This window comes from Rhinolophus sinicus, linkage group LG05, assembly GCF_036562045.2.
Source record: "Rhinolophus sinicus isolate RSC01 linkage group LG05, ASM3656204v1, whole genome shotgun sequence".
Lineage (NCBI taxonomy): Eukaryota > Metazoa > Chordata > Mammalia > Chiroptera > Rhinolophidae > Rhinolophus > Rhinolophus sinicus.
In genome coordinates this window covers 100,481,508-100,497,315 of record NC_133755.1, presented here as the reverse complement: position 1 = coordinate 100,497,315, position 15,808 = coordinate 100,481,508, and the positions used below count along the sequence as shown (strand labels likewise).

At 34.0% G+C, this 15,808-nt stretch overlaps 1 protein-coding gene across 1 annotated transcript in view; it reads left to right on the top strand.

Annotated features, from left to right (window-relative positions):
* BMP5 (bone morphogenetic protein 5) overlaps positions 1-15,808 on the top strand; it is a 112,381-nt gene that overhangs the window by 82,873 nt on the left and 13,700 nt on the right. The window contains exon 4 of the mRNA XM_019734800.2: positions 13,313-13,507. Within this exon, the coding sequence (XP_019590359.1) occupies positions 13,313-13,507 (195 nt within the window). The remainder of the gene's footprint in view (positions 1-13,312; positions 13,508-15,808) is intronic.

The window sequence follows — 15,808 nt, the reverse complement described above, 5'->3', positions numbered from 1 at the left end:
GTGTGTGTGTGTGTGTGTGTGTGTGTAGAGGGGGAATATACAGGTAGAAACACATTTGCAAGTAACATGTGAAGGATCAGATATAATTTCACAGTTAAATATCTATTTTTTTTTTTAAATAATTTATTAAATTTATTGGCGGGACATTGGTTAGTAAAATTTATATAGGTTTCAAATATACAATTCTGTAATATACCATTTATATACATATTCCATTGTGTGTTCACCACCTAGAGTCAGTTCTTGTTTCATCACCATATATTTTAACACCCTTTACCTTCTTCTACCATCTCCCCTCCTCGCTTACCCTCTGGTAACCACTAAATTGTTGTCTGTGTCTATGATTTTGTTGTTGTTGTTTGTTTGCTTGTCTTGTTCATTTGTTGCTTTCAGTTTTATATCCCACATATGAGGAAAGTCATATGGTTCTTTACTTTTTCTGTCTGACTTATTTTGCTTAACATAATAATGTCAAGATCCATCCATGTTGTCGCAATTGGTAGTAGTTCATCTTTTCTTAGGGTTGAATAATATTCCATTGTATATATGTACCATATTCTCTTTATCAATTCATCTATCAAGGGACACCTTGGTTGGTTCCATGTCTTCCCACCGTGAATAATGCTGCAGTGAATGTAGGAGTACATATATCTTTTTTTTAAATTAAAGATTATTGGGGTGACAATTGTTAGTAAAGTTACATAGGTTTTAAGTGTACAATTCTGTAATACGTCATTTATATATCATGTTGTGTATTGACTATCCAGAGTCTGTTCTCCTTTCATCACCATATATTTGATTTCGTTTACCCTCATCTACCACCCCACACCCCCTTACCCTCTGGTAACCACTAAACTATTATCTGTGTCTGTGAGTTTTTGTTTCCTTATTTGTTTGTCTTGTTCCTTTGTTGTTTTCAGTTTTATATCCCACATATCAGTGAAATCATATGGTTCTTGACTTTTTCAGTCTGACTTATTTCGCTTAGGATAATAATCTCAAGATCCATCCATGTTGTCGCAAATGGCACTATTTCATCTTTTCTTACGGCAGAGTAGTATTCCATTGTGTATATATACCACATCTTCTTTAGCCAATCATCTATCCTTGAAGGACACTTTGGTTGTTTCCATGTCTTGGCAACGTAAATAAAGCTGCAATGAACAGTGGAGTACATGCATCTTTACAGATAAATTTTTTCAGATTTTTTGGATAGATACCCAGAAGAGGTACTGCTGGGTTGTATGATAATTCTATTCTTAATTTTTTGAGGAATCTCTGTACTGTTTTCTATAGTGTCTGTATCAATTTACATTCCCCCCAGCAGGATTAAGGTTTATAAAGCACTCTTCCTAGAGCATTTAGTAGGGTTATATTCTTTTTTACTTTAAGTGCCACAGAAAGTTTTTCAGTGCCATAACAAAAGAAAACTTAATCTAAATGTTTCCAGAGAATATTAGAGTGGCTTCTGTTTCATATTTCTATAAATTTTCAAAAGCATTTAAAACATAAATGAATCTATGTCAATGTATTAGTTTCTAAAAATCTTTTTTTTTTTTTTAAATAAATCAATCCATGAAGAGAGAGATTTAAAATATAGCGAAGAGAAACAACTGTATTGGTCATTTTATGTGAATGATTCAGAAAACTTGAGAATTCCTGTATTTTTATGGTAACAATGACTTGATTTCTACTTAAAATAAATGACATAGATTTGCCTTGGGATATAAAAATCAGTATTTGTTAATTTTCCAAACCATATAAGCTGTGACCTATGGATTTTTTTAACTCAAAGAATGTCTTAAAGCACATCAAAGAACATAAATATTCCAGTATGCTTTAGAATGTTGCTATTGCCCACTGCATAAAAATGAACATAATTATCAATATGTCTTTCATGACTAGAGTAATTAAACATAAATATTAGAGCACTGTTAGATTTCTACTTTGTTCAATGCAAGATCCTCTTAATTCTATTAGTCATGTAAGATTTTCATAAACTAAGTGTAGTTTTTCAAACTCATGTATTTTCAAACTTGCTCTATTTATCAAAACTTACTTTCTGTTTATATAAAAATCTGTTATTTTTGCAGTACTTTTTACCAGCATCATTTATCCTTCCATGCTAAAATTTCATTTTTATAGTTCTTCATGATTAATCCAGGTTTTACTACCAAGATACATCTTACTTCATGTTATATAATATTCAAACCATGTATTTACTGTGATAGTCAATCAAAATTATATTAATAACTAACAAAAAACAACATTTTCTGAGAGCTTACTAAATACCAGGAACTTTGCTAAGCTCTTTAAGTGGGATGTCTACTTTATTTTCGCTATTATTATCCAATTTTATCAATGAGTACACGTAGCCTTAGAAAGTTTAAGAATCTTGACCGTGAATCTAAAAATTATTTGTTTTCAGAGCCAACTCTTATATACTATGACTCTCACATATTACATGATATTTTTATAAATTCCAAACTGAAAAAAAATAAATGTATTTTTATAATTTCCAAATAAAACAATGCTATTAATAATGCTTGTCATGGAACAAAATTGAATTTTATGTTGGATCTGTTCAGAATTACCTTTTTTATATTTTCTGTATGGAATTTAATCGTGATCTGGCCCTCAAAAGGTAATAGCATTTTTATCATATTTTTGTATTCTAAATCTAACTACAGCACTTCAATAGTTATTTTAGCCTCTTACACAATTATAGTTAATTTGATAAATTCATAAATTTAAAAAAAAGACTTCTCTTCTGCCAGTGATTGATTTCAACTTGTAATTAAATTTAGCCAAATTTAATTTTTTAATTTTTAATTTGATAATGAACTTCCCCCTTCTTTGTGCCCTGTGTTGTGCACTAATGTATTTTGATAGATTGTCCTCCCTTTGTTTTCTCTCCTTCTCTGCCTTCCTTTCACTTAATCCTTACTCTTCATCATTGGATTCTCACATCTACCTCCCCCTACCACTTTTGTTAAGTGCCGACTGGTGCTCAAGTTTGTAGTTTAAACCAAGGTGCAGAAAACTCATCCTGATGCAATCCCACCCCCAAATTAATAGCTTATTATTTTGCAAAAAGTCAGTATGAAATCAGCCCTTTCTTTCATCATACCATCTCTTCTCCTAGCATCAAAGTTGATAGTGAGTTGGTGTTGTTCCAATCTTAAAGAGGTTTTGGACTACGTTAATTGTGTTTTGAGAAGCAAAAAATCTCTGTCAATGAAATACATTTTTAATTTGTTAGTGTCCTTGACTTCCCCCCCACCCATAAGCAGAGTTTAATTGGGAGAAGCATGACTAGTTTTCTAAAAATCTTTGAAAACATATTTTGAACAAAATGGTTTGCATCTTACAGATTGCTTAGTTCTGTTGAAAATGAAGAACTATGATTCTGATTCCTTTGTAAATATCTATTATCTGTATTATACTTTTCTCTAGTCAGAACTCTGTAATTGGCCTCTTATAGCCTAGGTTAATCTTGTATAATAATTTGTAGTGAGAAAATAATTTTCCCTTATGAACAAATGTTGATAGAATATATTCAGTAATAAATTGAAAAACCTTGAATTTGCTGTTTTACCATATCTATTATATACACAGTGTTTTAAAACTAGGTTTTAAAGGCAATTTTCTGTGTTTTAATTTATAGTATGTTCATATTTAAATGAGACCTGTATGGTAAACATAATTTGCTTATCCAAATTTTAGCATCACAATTCAAAAACATACATGAAAAAGAGTTTTGAAATCAATGAGTTAAAGTAAGCAGAGACAAACAGGAGTTAGTCTTGCTTCATTATCTGGTGAAAGATGTATTTTACCATTTTTCAGGTTTCCCTTAATGAAAATGCAATGAAAGTGTTTGGCTACATCTGTATTTCTGTTTTTGATTTTCCCTAATTCAGAACAGTAACCATGGAGCACCAATCTTGCCCAACAAATGCCAATGTCGTGAACATATTCCAGTTTTTGTTGTTTGTTATATTCCTTATTCTAGACTCCAACCCTGGTTTAACTAATGATCTGAGGAGAAAATATTTTCATGGTAATATCGCTATAGGGCCATGAAGAGTATGAGATTCTCCTTATTCTCAACATAAACTAACGTTAGCTCTATCTTTCCCATTGTTCTTTCCACTACAAATTTAATTTATGCTGGTACATATTTCTTGAAGTCATATCGCAAAAATACAGCGGTGCTTGTTTTGCATCATGAGCAGAGTGCATATCGGAAGAAGAGAGAACCTTTAGTCAGTGTAAGGTGTGAGGAGTCACTGTGGTTCTGTGTGGCTAGTGGAAGCTCTGTGTGGCTGGTGGAAACTTTGGCATAGTTGGGGGAAGCTCCCAGAGGATAAAGGAAACCCAAAACAGAAACAAAAGCAGCCAATGACCTATGCCAATAGCATGTACTGCAAGTGGTGATCAAAATTTGAAATTAGAGGGGAAATATTTTGATAGGTAAATGGCATATCCCAACTCCTTAAAATGCATACTAATTTCTCTGTATTGTGGCAAGTTTCCATCTGAGTGGAATAGAAACTGGGGAAACCACCAGCCTTTTCATTTGCTGGCAAGGAGTGCTGCGTGCTTATCTTCCCACTTACCGAGGAAAGTCCAATCTTGAACTTAACAAATGAAGCGGCTGTACCATAGTTCTTGACAGACACACTGTGTCTGTCACTGACAGACCTGTGAGATGGATGGTTTCCCTCCAGTTTTCCTATGGTGAAAAGCAGAGACCCAAGGCAAGCATCAGCCTAAACAGTTCCTAAGAAAGGGGAACACTATGTACTTAAAGGAATAGCATACTACTTGAGGGTTGACGGGCTGAGTTAAATATCTGAACCTTCTCTGAGCCTTATTTTATTCATTTTTGAAATGTAACCATTGTTTTGTTATGAGCAGTAATTAAGATGATGTATGTAAATCAACTGCTAAGATACCTAGCTTCAATTAATGGCAGCTGCTGCTTCTCTTTCAACTTAGGAATATTGAATTCGCTAACCTTCTCAATTCCCAATTTCTCTGATCCTTTTAAAAGGCATGTTTGTTACTACTTTTGGGTACCAGCTATATTTATATGGGGAAATAATCACATGATTTCTCTCTGAAGTAATGCAACTGATTGAAATATGAAAGTTCTACGTATGCTATAAGATCAGATGATGCTGATGACCCAGGTTGACCAAAAGTAAACATTCTTGAAATCCAGCTATTATTTGGTATTTAGACAGCTCAGAGGGATGCTTTTGTTTGGGGTGCCAACTTAAATTATGGTAGTGTGAGATCTGGTCCTTATGTGGGGCTGACAAGTTTACATTCTTGCCATAGACAAAGACATGAGAAATTGGTGAAGAAAAATTCTGCTTCTCTTCAGTCAGAAGAATATTTTGTGATCCCAACCTTCATGTGTATAAGAGAGAATTAAGTCCCAAATGTCTTAATTCTTTTTTATTTTGGCAAAAGTAAACACTTATGATGGCATACACTGGGGGTGCCAAAAAATGTTTACACATGACTTGTATTCATCTTTTTGCTATTGGTATACTCATATCGTGAGTATTACAGTTTTAATACAGTTTCTTCCTTTCTTAAAATATGCATACTTTTTTTTTTTTTTTTGGCATCCTCTGTATATTAGGTATCTTAGTATCAGTTCTTTACTGCATATTTTGAAAAATACCCTTTACTTTTTTCATTCTTTCTTTAGTAGGTGTCAAGATAATATATTTGTCTTCCATTTTGGTGGTATTGAACTATTCTAAAGATTCTAGAAGTAGCTTGTGATTATTTCACAGGTTCATGTATCAAATTGAAAGAGAAGGTCAAACATTTAATGAACCATGCTTTTCTGTATGATAAAAATTCTTTTGAATAACATATCATATAAGCTGGTAGAAAAGAATGTTTCCTTTAGACACTCATAAATTTCCCAATTAACTGCATTAAGTTCATTTCAAAGACTAATTTCCCTTACTATAGATAAAATGCAGTGTATGAAATTAATTTCATTGCTACAAAACAAACTAAAAGTTTTTCTTCATTGATATCTTAATACATAGAGTTTGTAAAGAACTTTTCGTTGATTTCTGCTGAAACTTTGCTTCATAATAGTTTATTTAAATCTCCTATGATTTAAATGAAAGATATGTGTGTGTGTGTGTGTGTGTGTGCGCGCGTACACTTTTTTATTTTAAAAAGTCACATAGGAACTGGAAAAAAGACTAAAAATAATTCACTCTTTCCATGTTTTTGTGAAAAGAATGTTTCTGCTTTCTTAAAATAAATGACTGTAAGACCAACTGCTAACCAGTCTTTTGGGGGCATGTGACAGATGATGTCTGTAAAGCTTGTAGAGCCTCAGGGGAAAGACGCTATATATAAAGAGAAGAACTATTAAAAAGTAAGTGCCTATGTAAAAGTAAACTGCAATTCTTAGTTTCAGATTCATATTTCCACTATCTGAAAATAGGGTCCATATAAAAAGTAGTTGTTGGGCTTGTCATGCCTGAGAGAGTACACCTCCTCATTTCAGACTGGTGTCCCACAGAAGGAGACTAATCATTTTCCATCACTTCGGTCCCACCCTCAGTGCAGTAAAACATATGAGCATTCTGGACAAGATTCACAACTAGGCACACACTTCTGCCCTTGCTCCTTTATGATTCTCAGCCTTGCTTTCCCCAGGCCCTTCCTCCTGGAGTCTCATGAGCTTCAGTTCTCAACTGTTTGCGATTTTCCCCCATCAAGCCTTTAGTCATCATGCCGGTGTTTCTGACCAAATATCCACTTTTCTAAATCCTACTACTTTCTCAAACTAGAGGGAATTACAGCCCCTTTTGCAAAATTTTTAGAAGTAATTTCAATTCCTTTTTAAATCTCTTCCTCCTTTGAAATTCTCTAACCCTCCCACACACCCAATCACAGAGGAAAATGGATTCCTTCTACTGCCGTATTACCAGGAATTGTAACCACATTTCTTATCTGCAGATAACTCTCAACTCACATTTCATGTCAATTCGTCAGGATATGGTTTCCAATTGCCCTCTGTGGATTTCATACCTCCCATATGTATTTTTCTCCTTTAACATCAGCCACAGAATCCTATCCTTATTCACATATATTATTACATTTGTTCTTTCCTTTGTTTTTGATGCTTTTTCATACAGAATATAGAATTGTAAATATATAATATTTAATGTAACATAAATTGGTAATTTTTAATTTATTGTTTGAAATATCAGTCTAAAGCAGAGAATGGGAATCTGTAGAAAAGGCATTGCATGAGGAGCCTGGTTGGTTAAATAGAACCCCAGAAATAGTATAAAGAAAAACTCAAAAACCTTACTATCTTGTACTCTAAAGTTCGAAAATATTTTTTTTTGAAATACCATTTAACTGTGAGCTTCCAGTATCACTGAACTAGTTTAATATACCAGCCTTTCTTTGGTTTTGAGTTTATAAGGTAATGTAAACCATCCAAAAATAAGAAAATTCTGAACACACATGTAAAATTCTGTTTGTGATACTTCAAATCCATGTTCTTATATCTGGCAATAGGTCTGTGCTTTTACTATCAAACTAGAAACTATGCAAAATGTTCAAATTATAACAGAGTTGAAATTCAGAGCTCTACTGCAATATGCTTAATTTAAGGTTATATGGAGTTAAAGTGCATATGGAATTTAAGTAGACAAAATTGTATCTTCTCCACATTCCTTAAAATCTGATATAAAATGATTTAATCTATATGCTGGGTAGAGAATTCTGCACATTTTAAATCATCTGCTTCTAAAAAGGGTAAATTTCCAATATAATTTAGAGTCACAGAAGCTATAATTTAAGAGCATCAGAATCCAACTTAATCATACATTGAAAATAAACAAAGATGAGGAAGATATTTGAATGAGAAGCAATGCACTGATTTGTTTTCTATAGTCCATCAAGGATGCTGCAAGAGTAGTTTTAAAATGAAGGAAAGGTAATTTGCACACAAGTTCTATCACAGGTGTTTTGGGTTAAGCAGTCAATTACTGTGGGTTTATAGGAGAGAAAAAAAAAACTGGAGTTTATGCTAACATCTTAAAGTGATATCAACGTTTAGACTCTGATAAATCCTCAAATGAATGTTTTCAAACTGTGTATTCTGGAGGGAAACTAAATGCTCCTATTTGGAACCACTTATCCTTGTAACATCAACATGTGTCTGAAGAGCTGTTTTATGTCAGAATCTCCTTTAATAACCCTGTTTTTAAAGAAATAAACATTTTGAAAGTCACATTTTCCAAAAAGAATGGTCTGAAATACAAAACCAGTGAGTTTGGAATGGATCTGTGGTTTGCCAGCTTACCTGTCTATGATTCTAAATTTGAAATAGTTGTGTCCTTAGTCAGATGTGTATACCAGGCCCTGACCCCAGTGCTTATACCAAGTCATAAGGGTCAGAAGAGCAGATCTGGAAGTCTAGAATCTCCAGCTCAATTATGACAATATTTAGTAGGTATGAGCCCCAGTCTCACCTCCTTCTCTCTTGACTGCTGTGCAAAGAGAATAATTGTTTCTCTTTTAGAAGACATCATCCTAGCCCCATCTTGATTCACTCTGTGGTTAACACAACTGAGAAATTATATGACTGTATATTGGCTGCCCAAATTGTTTCTCTTCCCTCGGTACCTGTACAATCATTTTGAGAGAAAATAAGATAGCCAAGGTATGAATAGTTCTAAAAAAATATTTCATGCAAAGATTTAATGGGTTTTCATTTTGTAAATGCTAAAGACAAATATCTCTGCCAATACCAAAGTCTGAACTCCCATTTTTGTTCTTATTACCCCTTTCATTTTATAATCCAAAAGTTCTATGATACACAAACCTGGGATAATTGGGCACAAACAATGTTTCTTTGGGTCTAGTTGCCATCAGTAACATCACTGGAATGCTGGTATATCCTTCAAAGAACCTTCCCTATCTCCTCTGCCCTCCCATTTGTGTGGGATCCCCCAAGTGTATTTAAGTTTAAACAACTCCCAACAGCCAAATTCTTCTCCTTCTCTGGTGATCACCCTATACATTTAGTAGATTACATCTCTTTCTTCTTCCTAGTATACAACATTAGGGCATGGATATGCAGCAAGGGAAGTGTCCTCTTTGTCTAAGAGCAATTTCATCCCATCAGCACACTGTCTCTTGCTTTGGTACCTTTGTTGGTGCACTTTAAAATTCCCAGTGCCATCAGATTCCTGATTTGCTCACCTTTAAGCTGCTACCCATCTGAAGCTCATGCTGATACTGATGCTGATGCTGGTCCAGGAGATAATCTTGGACCTACATTTCGTTGTTGCCGTCCTGTACCAATGGGGAGCTGCTTGGCGGCCTTTCTTCTGATGTAGGGAGAATCTTTTCCCACCACTTGTCCCATTGTTAACCAAGCTCCAAAGTAGTGATAATTTTCCCACCCAGTATTTTACAGGGACTTAAAGTAAAAAATTCTATTAGATTTTCTTGAATTCCCTTTGTTCTTTAGGAGTTAGTCATACAATCTTATTGGAGCTGTGCCAGAAGAGACTCTGAGTTACAGACTCAAAATCACTGCTGCCTTATACTCACTAGGACATTGTTCTGAATAAGTGAGTTAGGGATTCACCTTTTCCTTAGGACGAGTTCTTAGGTCACTCCGTCCTCATTCAAATATATGCCTGGTGAATTACGCCCGCCAATGTTCTAGCTATGCTTACACAGATCCGAATCCTAAAATGACTAAGCTTGGGCTCAAGCTAATGTCCTTACCACCCTTTTAATGTAATACTTTTTGTTACCCCACCCCATTTTTATTTTCACTGTATGGCCAATGCTTAATCTTTATTATTATCTATCTATCATTCCACATATTTTTAACTGGAAATCAAAAATAAGAATTAGCTTTGAAAAGTAAATCCACAGTGGTACACACTTACATATAGTTTTTTTTAAATCAAAATGTTTTCGGTAGGCTTCTTTAGTTATATATTTCCAATGTCTAAATCATACTGTGCATTTAATAATAAAATTCAACATGTTCAAATACATTTTATGAAAGATTCACTATTTTCAATATATATGTAATAGAGTCTGGGTTCCCATTAGCACTTCTAACAAAAACAACTGTTCAGCCATTCACAAGGTTTAGTCTACATAATCAATGTAGGTATATTGTGTCTGAAGGAGTAGGTCAAATAGTTAATGCTTCTATAGTGTAGCTCAAGACCAAGAGTAACTGAGCAAGCATTAACTTATGGAATCTTAATAGTCACCTCATTGCTGAAGTAAAAAGGAAACCAAGAGGAAACTTAATAATATCAAAAGTTATTTTAAAGGGAGTTCACATTGGTTTGAAGGGTACTTTGCTTCACACACAATATCCACCTTTGTAAAGCCCAAGAAACCCATATTTGTAACATACACACATCTTTACAGTTTTCAGAACATAAATCTTTAGAGCAGTATTATTTCTCTACAGGTAAAAATTAAAATATTGAAAGTCTTTAAAATAATAATAAAAGAAACCCTCTTGCAAACCAAAGGAAACTTGGAACTTTGTGTTAAGTGCTTATTTAACTATAAAAGGCTCTGTGTGTGTTGTAATGAATGGAAAACCGATTTTACTATATTCCATTTGTGAACATCTTGCAGCAACCTATTCCAGTATTAGAAAGATCATATATTAAAAATGATTTCTTCAGTCATCAATGTATACAAGTAAAAATTTAGTTCCTGTTAAATTAACACTTCATTAAAAAATCAAAATAAAAGCTCGACAAATACTTTTTATGTTGCACTCCAAGACAGGAAAAAAAATAAAAAAAAATCTGAAGAACAGATTGCCAGTTATTCTATTCTGTAACAGTTAAGTTTCTCAGTTCTTTTTTTTTTTTTTTTCTTCTTCTTCTTCTTTTGCTGAGCTCTCTGTCACTGGAAACATCTTAAACCAATTTCAAGTGCTACACCTGAATAAACATGTTGTAAAAGTGTTTATGTATTGAAGTGGGTCAGTTCAAGGTATGGTATTTGGCTGGAACTTCTAATTTCTCTTTTTACAGCAAGAGGGCTGCCAGAAGGAGGAAGTCTGAGCTGAATTAATACATTTGTTACAGTGGAAGTAGAATGGAAACTGCTCTGACCACAAATCAAACTGCCTCTTTCACTTATGCCAGTGATAGAGTTTTTCTAAGAAATATAGACTCTGGCATAAAGCCACTGTAAGTTTGCATTTAAAAGAAAAACCTATATGCTTATTTGTTTAAGGTTTACTGCTTTGATTATTTGTAAGTCTTTCTTTGGACTGAGTGTAGTGGCATTTGTGAGGCGGATGGCCATTTTAATACTTGTAGGAACTGAACAAGTTTCCCCAATATGTTGTAGAACAATTGTTGAGGACCCCGACACTGCCTGGATTGGTGCACACTTTTTTTTTAAACCAGTACCTCCACATTTAAAGGACCTCTGTGTCTGTCCCAACAGCTGCACAGCCTCACATGACACAGTCTCATTTTCTGACGGTAGAAGGTCTCTGCACAATACAAGTATACACAAAAGTGTTTATGCTGCCAAAATAAATTTTGTTAAGAGCAAGAGTTTATTTGCTAAAATGCCATTGATGCCGTTTCAGGGACTTGTTTTCCTTTGCTTCTTCTAAGGTGGGTCAGGTCTTATAATGGATTGAGGTTGCTCCACAGTCTTTGCTGAATAAATATTTTAAGAAAACATGCACATCTCTCATGGGGCAAGGCAGAGTCAATCACGCACATAATTCAGACCACATAGATTACTGTTCAAAGACTAGTAATTTTTGTATCTAGAGGGGAAATTTTGCATGAATTTTGAGTTTCTCAAAGAAATTTACAATTTAAGGTTAGTTCATCCTCTTTGGGTGATTTTCATGGAAGTAGATATCGGTCAATGGTTTGCTTTATATACGTTATATTAATATATGTCATTATATATTAATATTATATATAATATTTTCAGTGATAATTATTTTAAACTAGAAGAGTATATACCAAGAGTGAATTGTAAAAAGTGGAAAATAGTAATACGTAACTTGTAGTGTATTTGTGGATTCAAATTAACTAACACATGGAAATTAGTAAAATGCCTAGCATATACATAGTAAGTGCTCCAAACATATCTGACATTATAATTAGAAGTATTATTATTACTACCCCAATGGGAGAGGTACTTTATCAACACCTAGTCTCTAGGACACCCTGATTTCTAAGCTACTCCTATATAGGCCCTTCTTCTCTGATACAGCCACACCATTGGCCCAGAAACATCTGGGACGCAGGCTGGTTTAGAGACTAAAGTCAGACTTCAAACTCACCTGGCATTTTTCTCCTTTCTGAAAATCTACAGGCTTGGTTTGCATCTTCTGAAATCCTTTCAGTAAATATTCCTCAGCGGGGAAGAATTCTGAAATTTTCATGTTTACATCAAATTATTTAGAGAGAAATTATTCTTGAGAAAAAAAATCGGAGCTTAAACCAAAACTCTATCTCCAGCAGGAGCTTCTAGAATGACCTGTAATGAGCATGAAGTAGGGGACAGCTTTGTCAGTTTTGCTGAGTACAGGCCAGAGGTGAAGGGTACGGGGAGGGAGGCTATCAGCACTAATTAATATTTGAAAGGTTCGAAATAAACTGGAGAAAGTAGAAACATCCAGCCAGCCGTTCAGCTTTTATCACTTAGTGGAAAATTATAGGGAATTTAAAGCAAAAGAGCTCATAGCTAATATTTTTGAAATTGTTACATCATATGGACATTTCCAGGCTGATGGTAGTCAACCTTCCCATTTGTAGTACTGCTGACTTCCGGGTCTGAGAAGTTAATGGAGGGAGCCCCAGGGTGTTCTGTGGTAGAAGAATGATGCACATTGAAAAACCAAGCATGGAGGGGCGGATCTAGAAGAGGGTAAACAGGGTCTAATATATGGTGATGGAAAGGGAACTGACTCTGGGTGGTGAACACACAATGTGAGATATAGATAATGTAGTACAGAATTGTACACCTGAAATCTATGTAACTTTACTAACAATTGTCACTCCAATAAACTTAAAGAAAAGAAAAAAGAAAAACGAGGCATAGATACTTGTCTATAATAGTAAACTCTCAATGTTTATAAGACTCTTTGGCCTACTAAGAAAACATTCTAATAATGCTTTAAAACGTATTCCTTTCTCAAAGGACCCTCAGAATTCATTCATGTTAGGGAAACTTTATCTCTTTTCTATAAACCAAGTGCTTGTATATTCTGTTCTAGGACGCAGTATCAACGTAAAGTCGGCTGGTCTTGTGGGGAGACATGGGCCTCAGTCAAAACAACCATTCATGGTGGCTTTCTTCAAGGCTAGTGAGGTACTTCTTCGATCTGTGAGAGCAGCCAACAAAAGGAAAAATCAAAACCGCAATAAATCCAGCTCTCATCAGGAGTCCTCCAGAATGTCCAGTGTTGGAGGTAAGATAACCACAGCAACAGTTGTGCGCAGAGAGTTATGGGGTCACATGTTGCAAATCAAGTAGCCACAATAAATTTACCCTCTGGATATACCTTTATTTGGTTTATTAAATCATCCAGCAATGTTTCTAGCATCCCCAGAATGTTTCATCAGTGAATCACTCAGTAATTCATTTTAAATAAGTACGGCTTGCCTTCATATGTTGAAAGATTCAGTTCAAATTAAAATCAAGCTGGCAGTAATAAAATTATGAAATGGCTCCATCAACAAAGTCTAGCCAAAGTTGAACTGCACAACTGTTGAGCTGACTTCCCCAGGGCCTCTCAAATATGGATGGGTAACCAGGTAAATTCAACATAAAAATATTTCTTTAGTCCTTAAAACAATACCAGGCAGCTTAATTTTTGTGAACCAGGCAATTTTATTTTTTTTCTGACAATGGAAGCAGGAATTAAGATAGTTAAGATAATATTTATATTGCCATTAATTATTTGGAGGGCTATTATTCAGATAATCTGCTTTAAGTGTGTGTGTGTGTGTGTGTGTGTGTGTACACACAGACATATATATAAAATCTAACAATATTAAAAATGCACAATTGATCCCAATGAGTCAATTTAATCCATTGCAATTTAATCCATTAATTGATAGAAAGGAAATAAAAATATGGTTGATATGTGGATTTGATGTGACTTAATTATATTATGTATGCCAATAACTACCTTGTTTAGTCCAGGCTGCAAATAGATTTTCATAAGCTGTTTTTAGATGAAAATGATGGCTATTTTATTCTAAGAAATTATCTTTACCTCTAAAAAATAAGTCTATTTGGAGGGGAAATAGAACATTCCAATTCAGAGTAACATGTTTGTTCATTTGTAAAATATGTATTCTTCTATGTTAATAGCCACAACATGAAGAGTACTCGCAAGGCACAATAGATGAGCTGGTGAATAAAACAGACATAATCCCTGAATATTGTTTTTCAGCAAATTAGAATGCTTGACTCTTCCAAAGAAATACATTCAGTGTTTGCCATTGTTCCTGAAATCTTCATTTTCTTTCCCAAATCACTTGAAACTGACAAATCATAATGCATTTTTTATAACTCAAACATGTGTGAGTGTTAGATAAGAATGATTATAAATAAGACAGAAAACATATAACTGTTTTATTTATATTTTTGTACCTGGGACTCTCAACAAAAATACTAAATGGAATTCACTGGAAACTTCCTAAAGTATGAGCACCAGGAGAATCATGTTAGAAAGAAATCTATTTGGTGTATTTAGCAACAGAAGTGGGGGGAAGATTTCCATATGGGATTACATTATACTGAATTACATGTATGTACAGAGGGATGTTTTAAAACAATTTTCCAACAAATAAGTTTAGCCACCTTTTTCACTTGAAAGTAACACATGATAGTAGTGCCTTATTGCAAAGCCATTTTATAGAGATCTTCACAAGATATTTAGTTTGGCAAAAATTGTAATTGGTTAATATGAAAGATGGAGAAAAATAACTTTCTAAGACCTTTTCTTCCTTGTAAATACTAGCCTGTCAAAGTTGTATATTTTTCTTTTCATGTAGAATGGTTCTGAAATTGGTTGAAATGTTTTTAATTTAATGTAGCAGACTGTGTTAAGTAAAAGATTTGTTAAACCTTGAATAGAATAGTAAATAGTTTTTGAGGAAATTACAAAGGGAAAAGCATAAGTTGCATACTTATTAGAGCTCATAACAACTCTGGTAGAGGTGTTCCAGAGACTGAGATCATCAAAGTCCTTTTTCCTATTGGTGAACTCTATTTATCTTCTCTTCCTGACCACAAGTAACAAATGTACTTCTATAACAAGAGATGAATAAAACATATGGAACAGAAATCACATAACTTTTCACCAGTTTCCTAACACCATTTAGAGTACAAAATTATTCTAATATAGACCAATATTTTCTTTCTAAAAAGTTTGTCATTGGCAACCATTTCTGTGAAATATGTCATAGATAGTTTTGGAGCGTGTTCGTATTTTGATAATAAGAAGGAAGAAAGTAGCTGGTTTGTGTCTATGAAACTTAACCTTTTAATAGGTAGTAATCAAGCCTACGGGAAAAAGTCTCATAGAATTTGGACTAAAAGACAGGGGTTTAAGGAAAGGGAATGCTAATATCAACACAAAATTTAATACTTAGGAGACTTGAAATGCCAGTGAAATTTAAAAAATATACAAATGTCAATAATAAATACTGTAATAGCTCTAGGCTTTAAATGCTGTATGAAGACTCCATGGCCAAGAAAG